The 17,291-nt window shown below is 39.0% G+C and overlaps 1 protein-coding gene across 1 annotated transcript in view; it reads right to left on the minus strand.

Annotated features, from left to right (window-relative positions):
- Positions 1 to 1,366: 1,366 nt before the first annotated feature.
- The window catches only part of CYBB (cytochrome b-245 beta chain), a 32,354-nt gene continuing 16,429 nt past the window's right edge, over positions 1,367 to 17,291 (minus strand). Inside the window, exons 7-13 of the mRNA XM_077145542.1 lie at positions 15,769 to 15,901; positions 13,350 to 13,442; positions 10,696 to 10,949; positions 9,629 to 9,791; positions 8,311 to 8,457; positions 5,003 to 5,127; positions 1,367 to 3,893 (exon numbers count right to left, since the gene is read on the minus strand). Coding sequence (XP_077001657.1) covers positions 3,767 to 3,893; positions 5,003 to 5,127; positions 8,311 to 8,457; positions 9,629 to 9,791; positions 10,696 to 10,949; positions 13,350 to 13,442; positions 15,769 to 15,901 — 1,042 coding nt within the window. The 3' untranslated portion in view covers positions 1,367 to 3,766. The remainder of the gene's footprint in view (positions 3,894 to 5,002; positions 5,128 to 8,310; positions 8,458 to 9,628; positions 9,792 to 10,695; positions 10,950 to 13,349; positions 13,443 to 15,768; positions 15,902 to 17,291) is intronic.

Raw genomic sequence — 17,291 nt, forward strand, 5'->3', positions numbered from 1 at the left:
TTTATTCCCCAACCACATTTACAGTTGAAAAGTTCTGCCTTCTTATAATTTACCATCTTCCTGATTCAATTTTACTTTACATATACTTATGCATACACATACAAATATATATATGGCAGGGACAATAACTGACCATTCCCTGGCAGAGAGACATATTTTATCTTAAAAATGTATTTGAGAAATACTGAGTCACACTAAGGCCTTCTTTTTTTCCAAGCACAATAAATCTATTTCTTGATATTTTCTCTTAATTTAAAAGTAACAATTAACATGAATCAAGAAAACCACTTGGCAGTGACCCCCCTCTGTACCTTGCCCATGGTAACCTCATCTTCCCCTCTGTTCCCCAAGCTCAGCTTGATCAGGGCTCCAGGTACTCAGGGGTTGGCCCCACCCAGGCCTTGGTCCAGGAGGAGATGCCCTTGGCTGCTTGGGGAGCGAAGCTGCCTACTGTTTCACGCTGGCCCAGCACAGACTCCAGGTTCAGTGATAGCCCCTATGATGGTTTAGGACTAGGTACCCAGGAAAACATATTTTTTAACTTAATTCATTCTTGTGGCTGCTCACTTATTCACCCACTAGTTGTGGGGCCTTTGCCTTTATGAATATTTATTCTCTCTCAGCCTCAGTTTTGCTTAACAGCAAAATCAGGATAACAATGGCTATCTTGGAGTGCTGCTGGGAGACTAGCAGAAATGTGTGTAAAATGTCTGGCATAGTAGGAGGTATTCATGTTAGCTATTTCCATTATTGCCACTTGTTTTAGGTAAAGCTCTTTCTCCCATGACGACACCTGCTGACTTCCAGAGGCATATATTATGTTCACATCCCTATCCATTTCTGGGCAGTTGGAATCCTAACTGGTTGACTCCTTTTGAGCAATGGCCAATACAGGACCATGAGTGTATATATTCACAATTTGGTTTGATGACAACTAGTTGAAAAGTTAGAACTTAAAAGATCCAGGGGAATGGGCAGTGCAACAGTGGCTCAGCGGCAGAGTTCTCGCCTGCCATTCCTGAGACCCGGGTTCAATTCCTAGTGCCTGCCCATGCGAAAAAAGAAGAAAATAAATAAAAATAAAAAATAAAAAACGATCAATGGGAATGAAGAAAAAAGTCTTATACTCGGGCTTCTTCCCCTTCAAAATTGTGTCTGCAACGGTGAAGTGACACTCCCTTGCTTCTTATGTCAGAACATGAGCACAGAACTAGGTACTCAGTTTTCCCTTCACAGTCCATAAACCGTGCAGTGTTTGACATGTCAGGTAGAGAAATGCAGAGTCTCAACTCCTCTGGGGCAGAGAAAACCTTGGCTAGTTGAATTAACCCTTGATAGAAGATCAATAACAGACACAGACAGCTCGTTAATTTTAATAGTTGAGCAGTTTTAATAGTTCTTCCTGGGAATTGTCTCCCAGGACCTTCCCCAAAACTATTCATATGCAATTCTCCCAAATATTCAGATTTCATAAGCACAACATTGCAAAAGCAGGAGAACTAAAAAACCTTCAAAGCCTTGAGATCAAAAGCAATGCTTCATTGTTTACTGAGTACCTCTGCTAAATGCTCAAATGCAAAAGCTGGGCTGGCAGCTAACGAGGAGAATGAAGAAGTAAGTTCTCATAATGACAAGCAATTTTCCCTCACTTTTCATCTCACAAACAGAATAACAGCCTCAGGGCAATTGGAGCTGCTTTTACTTATGCCATATAGGTCAGAAAGAGCCACATTTTCCAGACTCCTTATAATCGAGTTTCCTCCTCTTGGTTACACATTGGTGTAAAGAATCAAAACTATGAACACAGAGCCTGAATCACAGTGATAGCTCAATAAATACTTGTTGAATGAATGAACTGATACCTGGGGTGCGATGTGACCAGATTGGACCTAGGTTGCTCTAAACAGAAACCTTACCAGGACTTCTTGGGGAGGAAAGTTTCTCATGTCAGGCTTAACATTCCAGGACCAACCCAAAGGAACAGCAGTACCCCCTAAAAAAGCTGAGTTCTTTCTAGTTCATCCCACTACCCTGAATATGCCTACTCTATACCAAATTTGTGAACAAAACATAGAATATAAGGTCCAATTCTATATGTAATTAAAATAAAATGCATATGTATATGTATCCTGCACTTACATTCACATATATGAAGCTTTAAGAAATCTGAGGCAGGAAGTGACCAACATGAGATTCCCCTACATTTACTTTTGTCTTTTTTTTTTTTTTTTGCTTTTTTTCCTTCTCTTTCTACTCTTTCCACCTTTTCTCTTCTCTTTCCTCCTAACCCAGCCTTCTGCCCTTCCCCTTCCTCTCTTTTGCTTCCTCTTTACCAAAGTTAAGTAGTTCTAATTATCTGTGGCTCTGGAGGATGGGGTAAATAAAACTGTTTCTAGTTCCCAGAAATGTGACGGTTATAAGAAAACACACTACTTCTGGCCACAATAATGGTGATTTAGACACACTGTCTTGAACTCATGAATATCTAGACCATTCCATTGGCTGTGAAATCAATACTTACATAGTAAGCTGGACATTTTAGTTTCTAGAATACAAATTTAAGGATGATGATGATAATAAGGAAATAATAAACCTTTACCCAGATTTTGTTTGTATGAGCGTTTAAGGAAGACAAGGGGTGGACTGTATTCAAGGAAGATGGGCAAATCAGGTACACACTTGTCACAATTTTTAATCTCAGATTCACTGGACTTACAGGCAGTAAACCAATCTGAACTTCTTTCATATCAAAGGGAGCAGGACTAGAGGAGCCTGCCAGAATCATGGCAAGAGGTCAATTCTGTGCCTCCATTCCATTTCCTCCATGCTAAGGATGTGAAGAAACCTCTGAGACATGCTATTGGTTAGGTCCTTAGTATATTTTCTACCCACAGGAGAATCAGATTCCTTTAGTCTTTAATAATAATTGAAGCTATTTCTTGAGATAGTTCTGTTTAAGACTTTAAAATACTGCTATCTTAGCATCGTGTGGCTCTAAATGTCATTTCATTCATTCATTCATTCAACAAACTTTCATTGAGTACCCATGGTCTGCCAAGCACCATCATAAATACTGTGTATTATTTTAACTCCCGTCAGCCTAAAAATATTTAGTTTTAGGAAGACTCTCTGACCCAGTCAGGCTGCTGACTCAATAAACTGGAGCATGCTTAGATGTCAATCTAGTTACTATTATGTGCTGAATCTCTCTCAGCATATATTAGCTCCAAATTACCTCAAAAGCATCCTTTGAAATGACAATAATGATAACAAAGATACCACAAAGTGAAAAATGAATGGCTATTCCCTGATACACATCTTCCTTTTGAGAGCATACAAATCTATTTTGAAGCAGCCTGGTATTGTGGAAAGACTACCAAACCTAGAGTCAGATGGCTGAGATTTTACCTTCATAATCTTATGTCAGAACATGAGCACAGAACTAGGTACTCAGTTTTCCCTTCACAGTCCATAACTGTGCAGCTTTCATTTCTTTATCCTAAAAATGTATCCAGGAACGCCTGTCCTAACTTCTTTATGGCATTACTGTGAGGAAAATGGAAATAATGTTTACAAAAGTGCTCTGGAAACCATAAAACCCCATACAGATATAAGTTATCACCATCAAAAAAAATCTCTATGATTCCTTAGAGGGAAAAACATCACATTATAATTTCTTTTTCTCCTTTCGAAAAAGGGCACTATCTAGCATTATTTAGGCATTTGGCAGCATAACCCACATTTATTTCCTCATGGAAGAGATGAGTTAGAAGTTTTCCTTGTTGAAAATGAAATGCACTCCCCTAGGGCCAGACTCGGAGTTGGAGATGCTCTGTTTACTGAGGGTTTCAGCCAAGGCTTCAGGTCCACAAAGGAAAACTCCTATTCTGGTACTTTGGGGGAAAAAAAAGGATAGTTTCAGCTTTTGGTACGAGGTAGACAGGCTTTGAATATTGCTTCAAAGCAAGAGGAGAAATTTCCTACTCTCATCAGGCTCCAGAGCAGAGTCTCTGCACTTTTGTGCCCATACCCCCTGCCCCTACAAACGACAAAGAGTTTAGATTACTCCATGGGAGGATGGCTCAGCCTTGTTTTGGGGGGCAGCTGGATGACTCAAAGGGCAGTTGATTGCCTTGAACAATGGCATGCAAACAGAGCCTATGGAAACTTTTATCACAGAGAAAATGGTGATAAATTTGAGTCTATGGGCTGCTTGCCTGCAGAGCTCTGTGCCCTGAAAACCAATCTGGCACCTTGAAATCAGGAACAAGGCAATTATATCAAGAACTTGGCGTGGCGCCTTTCATCTAAATTTCAGAGTCTAAAGCCTTGCTCCTCAAGTATGGTTCCAGACCAGCAGTCTCCACATCTGCTTGTTAGAAATGCAGATTCTCAGGCCCCACCCCAGATCTGCTGAATCAGAATCTGCATTTTAGCAAAATCCCCAGGTGATTTCTATTCTTATAAAGTTTAAGGAGCACTCATCTAAAGGGGGTCTATTTACGGTGATTTCTTGAGTTGAACATGTGTTCTCGCAAGACGGAGGATCTCCCCAAAAGTTTCATGCTGACGAAAGCTTTAGTGAGGGCAGAAAGAACCCTGGGACTTCAGTCACCTTATTGGTTTAGACCTAAAAGCTCTCACTGAAAGTATGGGAAGTATTCCCTTAATAATCAATATAAATTGTATTGAATTATTTAAAAGAAGTAGATAAACTGGTGAAATTTAAGAGACTGAAGTAAGGAATTGAACTATGGCCCTACTTGGGTGAAGCAGGGGCTTGGGGTGGGGTCTTGGGACTCTTTCTTTTTAATAACTCCCCAGGTAATTCTGGTGTGACTTAAAGACCCTCTTAAATTCAGATATATCCAGAGCCTTCTATTGGTTCTACATAGCAATCCGAATATTTTAGTTTCTAGAATGCACAATCTAGTCATGTTTAGGAGCTGCTGTTTTAGGCAGACCACAGATCTCAAGGACACTTTACTGGGGGGACCCTTACTTTGGGTGCTGACTTGCAATTGTCTTGAATTCATTATCCCAGTTGGGCCGGCCATACAAAGTTTTTTGTTTCAAGCCAGTGATCACGTCTTTCTCCTCATCATGGTGCACAGCGAAATGATTGGCCTGCAGGAGAGAATGAGAATTCACACAAAAAATACATGCTGTAAAAAATATGCACAGATACTTTAAATATCTCATAAGACAAGCCTTCACTTTGCATGAGATTTTTTTTTTAACAAAAATAAATATTGGGGGCAAGGCACCATGTTAGAGGCTGGAAGGTAAACATAGATGAACCAGGTAGTCTGTCAGTTCCCCAAATGGTTAAGACTGAGTTACCACATGATCCAGCAATTCCACTTCTAGGTATATACGCAAGAGACATTAAAATATATGTTCACATAGAAACTTGTACATGAATGCTCATAGCAGCAATATTCATACTAGCCCAAATGTGGAAAAAACCTAAATGTTCATCAACTGATGAATGGGTAAATAAAATATGGCATATTCATACAGTAGATTAGTATTCAGTCATAAATGAAATACTGATCCATGCTACAATATGGGTGTACATTAAAATCATTATGCTAAGTGAAAGAAGCGAGTCACGAAAGACCACACATTGCATGATTCCATTTATAAGAAATGTCCAGAATAGGAGACAGAAAGTAGACTAGTGCTTGCTCAGGGCTGGAGAGGTTGTAGGAAAATGGGGGAGAGACTGCTAATGTGTACATGTCATTTCTTTTGGGGGTAAGGAAAATGTTCTAAAATTGATTGTTGATGGATGCCCAACTCCGTGAATGTACTAAAAGCTATTGAATAGTAAACCTTAACTGGATGAATTGTATAGTTTATCGTATGGTTTACAAACTATCCTTCACATCGCCCTGCAAACTATACCTTAAAAAAGCTTTAAAAAATAAGATCAACAAATGGGGTCTCTCTTAAGCAGTTTACAATCTAGAAGGGGAGATCTTTAAGTATAAACATGTACAATCCAAAATTCAAAGTGTGGTGAATGCCACGGAATAGCACACACATCCCAGTGAGAACAAAGAAGGCTGATGAGGTGGAAGGATAAGAAAAGGATTCAGGGTAGCATAATTTGAATTGGGCTTTAAAGTGTGGGTAAGATTTAAATTATCTTCCTACTTTTCTCTTTCCTCTACATCTGGCTTTCTCCCTTCACCCTAATATATTCCCAATCCTTTGGGAGAATCATTAAGCCGAAACCTTGCCCGTGTGTATGAGTGTGCGTGCACGTGCCTGTGCAGTCATATGCTTTTCTGCAGCCACTTGGGGGAGGGGGTTCATTTTGAACACCAGGTACTTTTCATGAAAGTGGTCAATTAAATTTATTTTTAAAAATGAAATAAGATTTTAATTTCACTGTGCAAGGGATAGAATATTGGATGCAGTAAGTAAGAAAGGTGCTTATTGTAATTTAACAATCCTGTAGTGATCAGTTCTGCAAAGCAAAATAATCATTTTTTCAATGCAAATAAATTTACTATTTAAGAAAAAAATGAGTCTGGCTTGTTTGTTTTTTTTTTTTTATAGACAAAACTGTAAAGCAATTTATATATTGTAGAAAATTTATTCTTGAATTTCATTTTTCTCAAGGGTGTTTTTTTTTTTTTTTTTAAGTAACAAAAGTTTATTTCTTGCTCATGCTATATTCCCAATATGGGTCAATGTGGGGGGAGTGGTGCTTTGCTCATCAGAGTCGGGGAGGAGGGACAGCACCCATGCTTGCTGCGGTGGTGGAAAGGGGGGACTTGGGCAATCGCTGACTGGCTCTTAGAGATTTGCCTGGACGTGACACACATTCCTACGGCTCACACTGCATCGACCAAATCTAGTCCGTGGTCACCTGACCTCAGGGGGCAGGGAAGCACAATCACACATGTACTGGAGGAGAGAAGACATGGAAATATTTGGTTAACAGCCCTAATGGTGTGGTGCCTTGTTTTTCAATTGCAGAAGTAGACTCTTTAAACCACTTTTTCTAGAGCAGCTATTCTCATGATCATATGTCCCTGAATCTACATTTGCTACAAGACTCCTTCAAGACTTGGAGACTCTATAGTAAACAGTATGCCAAAACCCAAACAGGAAGTCAGTCTTCATGGCTGTGAGATGTACAAGAAAGATGCCCAGGTCTGAAGAGTGCTTAGTCACTGTGACAGTTTATATTGCTTCCAGGCCAAGCCATTAATACCTGCTTGCCTTACGAAGATGTTACTCCCCTTGTTTCAGGGTTTTTCAACCTCAACCCTTTTAGCAATTGGGACCAGATAATTCTTTCTTGGAGGGGTGTCTTGTGAGTTGTGGCATGTTTTGTAGTGTCCCTGGCCCCTATCCACTAGATGTCAGTAGCACGGCCCCTTCCCCCACCAGTTGTGACAACCAAAAATGTGTCTAAATGGTGCCAAATGTCTGGGGTGAGGGTGGAAGCAAAATTGCCCCTGGTTGAGAACCACTGTCTTATATGATTAGAGCAGTGGTCTGCAAACATTTTTGAAAGTACATACATACATACTTATATGTATATATATATAATTATATATATATAATTTAATTTTCATGTAAAATGTATATTTATTATTTATTTATAAATTAAAAGCATGGACTACTAACAGTTGCTGAGAGCACAGACTTTAGAGCATTCTGACTCCAGCACTTAGTAGGTGGGTGCCCTTGGGCAAGGACCTAATCATTTCCCAGCCTTGGTGTCCTCATCTATAACATGTGGATAATAGTATTCCTCACCTCATATGATTGTTGCAAGAATTAAGTTAATCTATGTAAATATTAAGAACAGTACTTGGCACATCGTATATTCTTAATCAATATTAGCAGCAATTTTTAATACTTTTAAAATGTATTGTATGCACTACAAAACGTGCATAAAAGATTAAATAAAGATATATGTGCGTCTGTACATGTATACATAAACACACAGAAAGAAGAGAGAGAGCCAATGTTTATCCTTCATAACCCAGTGGATTATGCCCACCTGGTTAGGGAATCCTGGTTCTAATAAGATAAACGTCATGGGTTTTATCCCCTTGTAGGCTCTTTAGCTTTGATCTGTTCTACAGATACCAACTTTGAATCCAGTCTCAACCACTAAACATGCAGAGGTACTGAGTGAGAGCAAATGTGCTGGATCACCAAAATCCATCAACCATCATCAGAAAAAAAACGAAAAAAAAAACAGTACACAAAATACCCAGGAGAAGTTGGTGAGCCCTGGGCACCATGGGAAAGATGTGCGATGTGAGATCTTGTCCTGACCTGAGACTCATCCCAACCAGTGAGGTAGATATTGTAGCTGAGGAAGTCAGCATTGTTCCTCTCCTGCATCTGGCTCTCCAGCAGCTGCAGCAGGTCTGCAAACCACTCAAAGGCATGTGTGTCCCGGCACAGCCAGTAGAAATATATCTGAAAGAGGAATGGGTCATGAAGCAGATAAGACTTGGAAAGGCCCTATTCTGTACTGGCATATGGATTTCTATGTTCCCCCCAAACTTTTTCTGTTACCCAGAATGCCTAGAAACATAGATTTTCAGAAAGCTCAGGGAAGAAGGCTCCAAACTGGCAGGGCAGAAAATAAATAGTTTGGCCTTGGAAATACATAGCTTAAGAAACCACCATTGACTCCACCTACTTTCCATCTGAATCTGCTCTTGCTTTCCCAGAATTACTAGCTTCCTTTGTACCTCCTCTTAGAAAGGCCAGTGGAATCTAGACTAGCAGGAGCTGTCACAAGATTCCTTCTCCACCTGCTATAACCAGACATTCATGATCTCCTAGGAAACAAAATAGTTCTACCCTCCATTCCTCCACATAGAAAAGGGTTAAAAGGGGAGAAAAAAAAAAAGTCAAGGTAGCTCAATGTCCCTATTAGAGTTTATCTTTACCATTATTGGAAGAAGTCAAGGTTTATTAAAGATGTCCATTATCAGGCAATGAAATCAAATTTTCATGTGACAAAAAACTCTAGGAGTTTATTCTGAGGAGATATTCATAAGAAAATAAAAGTTTCATGAAACGATACGTCTTTGCTTCCCAAATTGTATCGGGGGGGAGAGGTTTGGAAATTGGACCAATCTCAATTAACATATGATTTTGAAAAATTATTCTATATCCTCTCAAAAGACTATTATGGAATAATTTTTAATTATCATAATGTAACCTGTGAGGAAAAAGAAAAATGTTTATTACAACATGTGAAAAAGAAGGCTATGAAATTGTACATAATAAATACAATTTCTAAAAATAAATCCGTGTCGAAAAATATTAGAAGAGAATGTACAAAAAGGATAGTTATTGGATTGTGGTTGTGAAGAATTTCTCTCTCATCCAGTTTTCTGTCTTTCAAATTTCCCTATCTTATACAAATATACTATTTTTACTAGTAGACCTGCTTATATAGAAGCATATTTAACTTATCAAATAGCCCTTTTAAGAGTAGCTTGCCTCTATGAAATCATGCAGAATTTTTCTTCACGTCCCATGGTTGCTGCCACCCTCAGCCATGAAGGCTCTTTCAGACCTTACTTGGGAGACTGTGATGGCTACCCTAGGCCCTGTACTAAAGCAAGAAACCTACCTTTTTGAGCCTCAGATTGGTGGCGTTATTACAATATTTGTACCAGACTGACTTGAGAATGGATGCGAAAGGTGTGACCCCAATCCCTGCTCCCACTAGCATCACCACCTCGTAGCTGAACACATCTTCACTGGCTGTGCCAAAAGGTCCATCAACAGCTATCCTGGAGGGAAGGAGAGGAGATAGCATAGACGTGTCTTACTCTTCAGTGTGGGGTTGAGGGCAATTCATTACTGGTGGTGGGAAATACAGCAATTCAAACTGGGATAATGTATCCATAGGGCTCTTTATTCTATGAAATAGCTTTCAAGTAACCAATATAATGTAACATTGAGGTTGGAAGTAAGAAAAGGAATTTTCAACTAACTGAAAACATTTTATAACTTGGCAAGGTGTATTTTCATTCTCTCTCTCTCTCTCCCCTCCCAACTTTCTTCCCTCCCTCCCTTCCTCTATCCCCCCACCTTTCACACAAACACACACATTCACACACATGCATCCCTATATCTCCTGCCAGCATACCCCACACTTGAAATTTCTGCTCACATGGAAGATTGAAATGCGAATTTCCTATGTCATAACAACTTGTAAGTTTAACATCCCAAATTTCCTTTTGGTTATTCATTGATTCACTCAACAGCCTTTTCTTCAGCATCTACTAAGTAAATAAATAAATGCACAAATGGCACAAATAAATGGCACTTACCCTGAAAGAATTTGTCAATTGAATTTTTTAAATATCATTTTAAGAATATCACACTATAATTTTGTTTGTTAGGAAAGTTAATACACCTTGGCACTGTCCTTTATACATTTAAAGGAATTTGGGAGTATTCCTTAGTAATATTGGGTTCAAATGTTTTATATTTTACATAAGATTTATAAAAATATGCATAAACACACTGCACACATAAAATGGGAACAGGGAGATAAGTATATATTTTCTTAGAACCTGTGAGCTCTGTCAGAGTCTCAGGAGATAGGATAGTGAGAGATAGGAATAGAGGAACTATTTAGTGCCATTTTTCCTGAACTTATACACCTTTGTAATGGTGATTTGTACTCACTTAGGTAATTTCCAGGCATCTTGAAATTCCTGTTTATCACATCCACAAGCATTGAACAGCGCCTCTGTCCAGTCACCAACGATACGGATGTGGATGCTAAAGAAGTCTTCTTCAGGGGCAGAGGTCAGTGTGAAGGGGTGCCACTCCAGTTTGGATATCTTGGGGCACTTGACAAAAATGTACTGTCCCACTTCCATCTTGAATCCCTTCTTCTTCATTTGTAGCTCGATGGTTTTGAAAGGGTGAGTGACCACCTACGGAATAAAACATGCTCCTGGAAATGACACCTTTCACAAGTACTTAGCTTTTTATACATCTCTAGGAATGAGAAGCTGAGCTAAGATATCCTATCCAGGTCCCTTCTTCAGGGCGAACACAGTAGCTCCTCCAGCACAAATGTTTTCCACTGGGAATTGCCCTTGGCTGCAGCCCACAGTCAATGCTGGGTTGATACTGGGGTGTAGAGGCTGACCCCATTCTCCTAAATTTGGGACAACTCTGAGGGGCTACCTCAACTCCCAGTGCTCCCCAAAGAATGAGGTAAGGCCCCCACTGCAACCACCTTGAGTGTAAGCTTCTTCCTCTACTCAATACCACCTTTCTCACTTCCTTTACATGTTCACCTCATGAGAACACACCCCAGTAAGCCTTCTTCACAACCTTCTATGCCTTACAATTTCTTTCCAGGGAAAACAACCTAATAGGCCAGCCTATGGTGATTTTTTCTTCTTCAAGAAGTAAAAGTACATGCTAGGATTGGAAAGCACAGCTGGTTTCCCTTAGGGGATAAGTGAAGGTCTTAAGCATCTCTTAGCAACTGTACAGAAGGAAAAAAAGGTCCAATGACTAGTTATATAGCAACATCCCCCAAACCAAACCAAACCATGCTTGTCTATCTTTGCTGGGAACCATGCATTGAACCTGCCTGATTCCATACTTTGGGTCTACATTTCTCCCATCCGTCTTTCTCCAAGTCTGTCTTAACCCCCATTGCCATACTCATTCTTCGTGAACATGAATGCTTAAAAGTGCTTTATTTATAATAGCAAAAAAAATTGGAAACTGTCCAAACATCTACCAGTTGGTAAATAGGCAAATAATTAAAAAAAAATAGAATACAATAGAGAGCTCTTATTGCAATAGAGAAAGTAAAATACTGTTTCTTTGATGATTCCTAAGACCCCTAGAAGGACTTTATATGTACAACTAAAGACAAACCTAGGGAAATTGGAAGAAAACAAATCAACAGAAATGAAATAACAGCTTCTTAATACTGATGGATATTGCTCGGCTTTGGGGGAAAGTGGCGGAATGTGAAACTTCTAATAAAAATTGACAAATGTTTCCCGAAGTCATTATTTAAATGTGTCTTATATTATAAAGTTGTAACTAACTTCCCTTCTGCTCTGAAAGGGGGAGTCGCAAAGCCTCATTTTGGAAATGAAATCATAATTTGTGAAAATTATGTTGAAAATTATGTTAGCCATGTTGCAATTTTGGGTGGTGTAAAAAAAAATTAAGATCTTGCAATTTTGCTTTCATAAGTATGGATGGGATTTAACTAAATAAAAAACATTAGTGGGCAATATTCTTGTTAAAAATATACTTTTAGATGACACTTTGTTTATTTGTTTCTATGGGAAGAAAATGATATTTATTTCTTCACAGAAAACAAGGTTGCTTAAAAGCATATATAAGGGAAATACTTGTCTGGTTCAGTAAGGCCTAATCTAGAGTAAGGGAAATTTTGTGGCATCCCAGTGTGCTGATCTGTGGGTTTTCTCTTATAACACAATATAAATATCATAAAAAGAGAACTGTTGCAGCTTCCTATATTTCAAGACTTCTTATGACAACTGGACTAGATTTACTGTGACCCTCCATAGATACTAAAGCTAAATGGAAGACAGGAAGAATTTGCACGTTTTGTAAAAATAACCCACAGTAGGCCTTTGGTTAAAATGTTTGAGCTGGGCTGAATCGAATTAAATTTTAGTTGATAAAAATAGCCTGCCTGGTGTTTTTTGAATCTGTAGAAGGAGTTTTCAATTGTATTTATTTATTTGGATATCTATTCATTTATTTTGTGATGAGAAACAGCATGACATCTAGACTTGGAGTTAGGACACCTAAAGTTACTGTCTTGCTTGAGATGGGTACTTCAAGTATGACATTCTATGATTACATATCAGGCACAGAAACGGAGGGAAAGGGAACCTGCAAAACCGTCACAACCACAATGTGACCTGCCCTTGATTCCTTGTTTCTTTTGGCATCTGCCTATTTGAAGGCTTAATTTACATCCTTTTGACCTCACCCCTTTTGCCTCCATTCTCTCAACTAACCGCATAATCCTTCTATTTACTTCATCTCTACTCAAACACACACACACACACACATACACACAAAGCACTTGACTTCATTTTACAACAGAAAATGGTTCTTCTGGTTTCCCCAGTTAAACAGCCTTAATTAACCACTTGATTACCAAGCTAAGTACATTGAAATAAACTGTTGCTCTGCTATCTGCCACGGGTTTAATCCAAAGAAACTGGGTAAAAGAGAGTTAAAACCAATGATAGAGTGCACTTGGGTAGATGTGCCCATGATGTGGTCAGCTACCGACTACTAGTAATTCCTAAACCGGCCAGTACCTTGGTGATGACTACTTTCTGTTGAGATCGCCAAAACCGGACCAACCTCTCACAGAGATACAGGAACATGGGACCTACTATCCATTTCCAAGTCTGTAATCAGAGCAAAAATGGAACGTGAGTGCATTAAGGAGTGATAGCTAATAAGGAAAGATCGATTGACAGCGACAAATTGATTTAAATTAACATAATCCTTGTAGGTTTATTTAAATATATGTGTGTTTTTTTTTTTGCACGGACAGGCACCGGGAAACAAACCTGGGTCTCTGGCATGGCAGGCGAGAACTCTGCCTGCTGAGCCACTGTGGCCCGCCTTTATTTAAATATTGATATTAGATCAGTAAATTTCTTCAACAGCAGAATGCAACAGAAATATCAGAAATTAAAATAAGTTTTGAGACAGTGAAAATGAAAATTCTCCCTGGCCACATTGGAGAACTGTATCTACAGTATGAAACTTTCTCAAGAGGAACTGCCTACAAGAATGGGATTTCTTCTCAGTGTCGCAACTGCAGTTGCAATAGCCCTCCAAGAGTAAGATTGGTTTCGGAATGAACATTTCTCTAAAGGAAAGCATTTCAGCAACACCATTTTTTTCTATTGCAATATTGTGATTGCTTTCTCTTAGCCATGTAGTCAGAGCTTAATCTCTTGCAAGATTACAAATTTTGTGCAAGAATATAGTTGTTTCTCCAACATCCTGGTAAATTCTGGAAGTACTTTGCACTTGCTGAACGAGGACAAAACCCAAAGATTTTGAAATTTCCCTACATTCCCTTCTTGCCAGAATATTCAGTGTTTCAGACACTGGAATTACCCTGTAGCACTGTTTACTATCTAAAAACATTTAGACCAAATGGATCCATCTTGGGACTCAGTCAGTTAGCTTCCCAGTTTAACATCTGAAGTAACAAGACATTTTAAAAAGCAATGTCACTTAAAAGATAAACTCCCAAAATGGATTGCAAGGAGGATTAAATCAGGAGATGCCTGCCATATTCTCACACATGATCTTTCTATTAATTTTTTTTTTCAGAAATTTACTGTTGGAAGTTGAGATCACCTAAATGTCCCCTAGTTCCGAAGTTGAAGAATATCTACCCCAAAGGTCAGGAGTCTGTAGTTAACCTTCATTTCCATGGAACAGGTTTTTAAAACAGTCTCCCACCATCCCTCTGTAAACAGTCTCCCACCATCCCTCTGTTTCCTGGGTACCACCAAATGTCCAAATTGAATGAAGCCAGAGCTTAGACACTGCCTCTAATGTCCCCAGAAATCTAGACACTCGTTTGCGGTAGATGCCTGGTAAGGTATTATTTCTCTGACCCCAGCTGTCATCGAGGAAATGTGCCTTCCTCTAGCCCATAGGAGGGCCAGCAAGGCAGTTCTTCTTTTCCCCTTTCTATTGATGCCTGCATGCAGTGGGAGCAGTTCCCTGCTGTATCTATTGGTTCAAAAATTGTTGAAATTTTACCGAAAGGTTGCTTTCATTAATGGGAAAGACAGCTAAAGGACTGTAAGTCCTCAGACGGCATGCTGTGTCTAGAGGAAAATATTCTTGCGCTAAGAGAGTAGGAAAAAAGAAAGGAGAAAAATGGGATGGGAAATTTATCTTTATATTGTACCGTGCTTAAGGAAAATATAGTCCTGTTCTGAAACCATGGAAAGAGGTTGATTTTTTTTTTTTGTAGTTTATAGCTATATTTAGCATGATAACCTATACGGTATACTACCTGTCAATGGGGGCGGGGTGAGGGAGATACAAACATTACAGATCCCTCTTCTCATTCCATGGAGCAGAGATATTGAAAATACACAAAATGGAGCTCTTAAGAGCTTCCTACAGAAGAAGGGAAATTATTAACCTTGTTTGTCCTCAACCACCACTGCCACACTCCTGCCCCACTGTGTGGTACCATTGGCTGTCCAGCCTCCTTTATAACTTAAAGGCAAGGCCTCCCTATTTCAGTGCCACCTTACCAATTTCCTCCCCATTTCTGAAAGCTATATAGAACGCCTTACTTCCTGGTGTCTGAAGAGGCCCTAGGTTCTTTACAACTGTTTTTCTGAGCTATTTAACTCAGCTCTGGATGAAATCTCAAAGTGTCCCTCTAAAAATCATTAATTGGGTTTGTTGTGGCCCTCACACCAGAAGAGAAGAGATGGAATTTCTTGAATCCAAACAGGGTTTTTCGAAACACTGCATTTCCAAGTCTTACATCAGGATGTTGATAACAGACCAACATGAGCTTATTTTTCAATAAATAATTCTGGCCAATAAGTAGAGCAGAGAAATATAGATACCCACAACATCTGGCATTTGTAATGGACAATTCTATGACATCTGTACATTTTTCTGAGACACAGTCTAAAGATTGTCAGTTATGAAATTTTAATAGCAACAGTGAATTGTACATACCATAGGAGGGTTCCCAGCAAACACCGGGACTGTGCAGTTTTCATTTGGTTTTCCCCAATCTAAGATCTTTTGGCTACACTCAGATGGGGGACTCTTCTTCAAACTCTCATCAGTCTGTCCACGTACAATTCGTCTGGAATTGGGGTGGGGGTGGGGAGATAGAAGTCCAGACTTTTTAGTAGCAAGAAATTAAGCTTTTAGTTTTGGGAGATTTGGGGCATATTTTAAGTATTCTAATGTGGGTCTTGTACTTTTTACATTTGTACATTTAAAAGTTGTATTTTGGGTCTCTTACAAATAGATTAGGCAAAAGGAAAGAAAATATGTGATCTTCAGCAATAGGAAAAAAGTCACGTTGAGTGGCACAGAGAATATTTCCATGTAATATTACAGCGGGTAAGTCTGGGATCATAAATACATGTTTTCTTAAAGGCGGCATCTGTGCTTCTGTCTCAAGTACCATTTTCATTTACAAGCAGAAAAAAATGCAAGTGTAACAGGACAACTGTTAGCCCCTACAGTACCTTCGTGCAAATTAGGAAAAGGCAGCCCTTCCGTGAGGATAGTCGTAAGGCAAAGAGTTTGGCTAGCAGAGTGTGGATTAATTTTCAGTCCCCTTGACCAGGCATCTTTGTGTAGTGGACAACCCATACAATCATACATGATAGCTCTGAGGCATAGCAGTACTTTATCTGTTGGTTCAAAAATTGTCTCAATTTTACCGAAAAGATTAACATTGATTTAAGACTTGATTTATGTGGATCATGAAATTCAAACAGAAATTAGTATAGATTGACTATCATTTGAAGTGCCTAGAGCCCGTTCATTTCAATTCAATTCAATGGTGGGTTTAGGGGTGAAAGGAGGGGTAATAACGTTATGTTCACAATCTCAAGGAACATGAATAGTTGCGACTTCAGAATATATAATAAAAAGGAACATAGAAGTCCCTTGAAAAATTTTGTTTAGGGGATGTGAAATTTGTCATGCCACTTGGTATATTCTAGGAGTGTTTTCATTCAAGATCCACAGATCTTGGAGGAGAAAATTACCATGTATTGAACATCTATCATGTACCACAGGTACCACAACATTATATACAAATGATCTTATCTCATTTAATCCTCATTACAAAGTTGAAAGGTAAGTATTATTAACCCCATTTTACATATAGGGACACCTCAGCCCAGACAGACTCGGTAATTCAATATAGAATAATTTGTTGGAAAGCCTCTTGGACCCAATATATTTGACCTTGGGTTCAAATCCCAGTTCCACCACTTACAGTTTGAGGGCCACATGCAAGTTACTTAACCTCTTTTGAGCCTCAGTTTCTTTAACTGTAAAAATAATATTTCTTATGTAAAGGTTTATTTTAGTAATTAAGTGGCATGATTTATAAAAAATGCCAGACACAAAGTAAGAGTCCAGTGGAAGATAACTATTAGAGTTCTTCATACCCAAATTCACCTGGGGAGCAAATGCTAGAAAACAGTTCTGTTGTTCTCTTTCACTTCTCATTG

Source organism: Tamandua tetradactyla, chromosome X (genome assembly GCF_023851605.1).
Source record: "Tamandua tetradactyla isolate mTamTet1 chromosome X, mTamTet1.pri, whole genome shotgun sequence".
In the NCBI taxonomy this organism is placed as follows: Eukaryota; Metazoa; Chordata; class Mammalia; order Pilosa; family Myrmecophagidae; genus Tamandua; species Tamandua tetradactyla.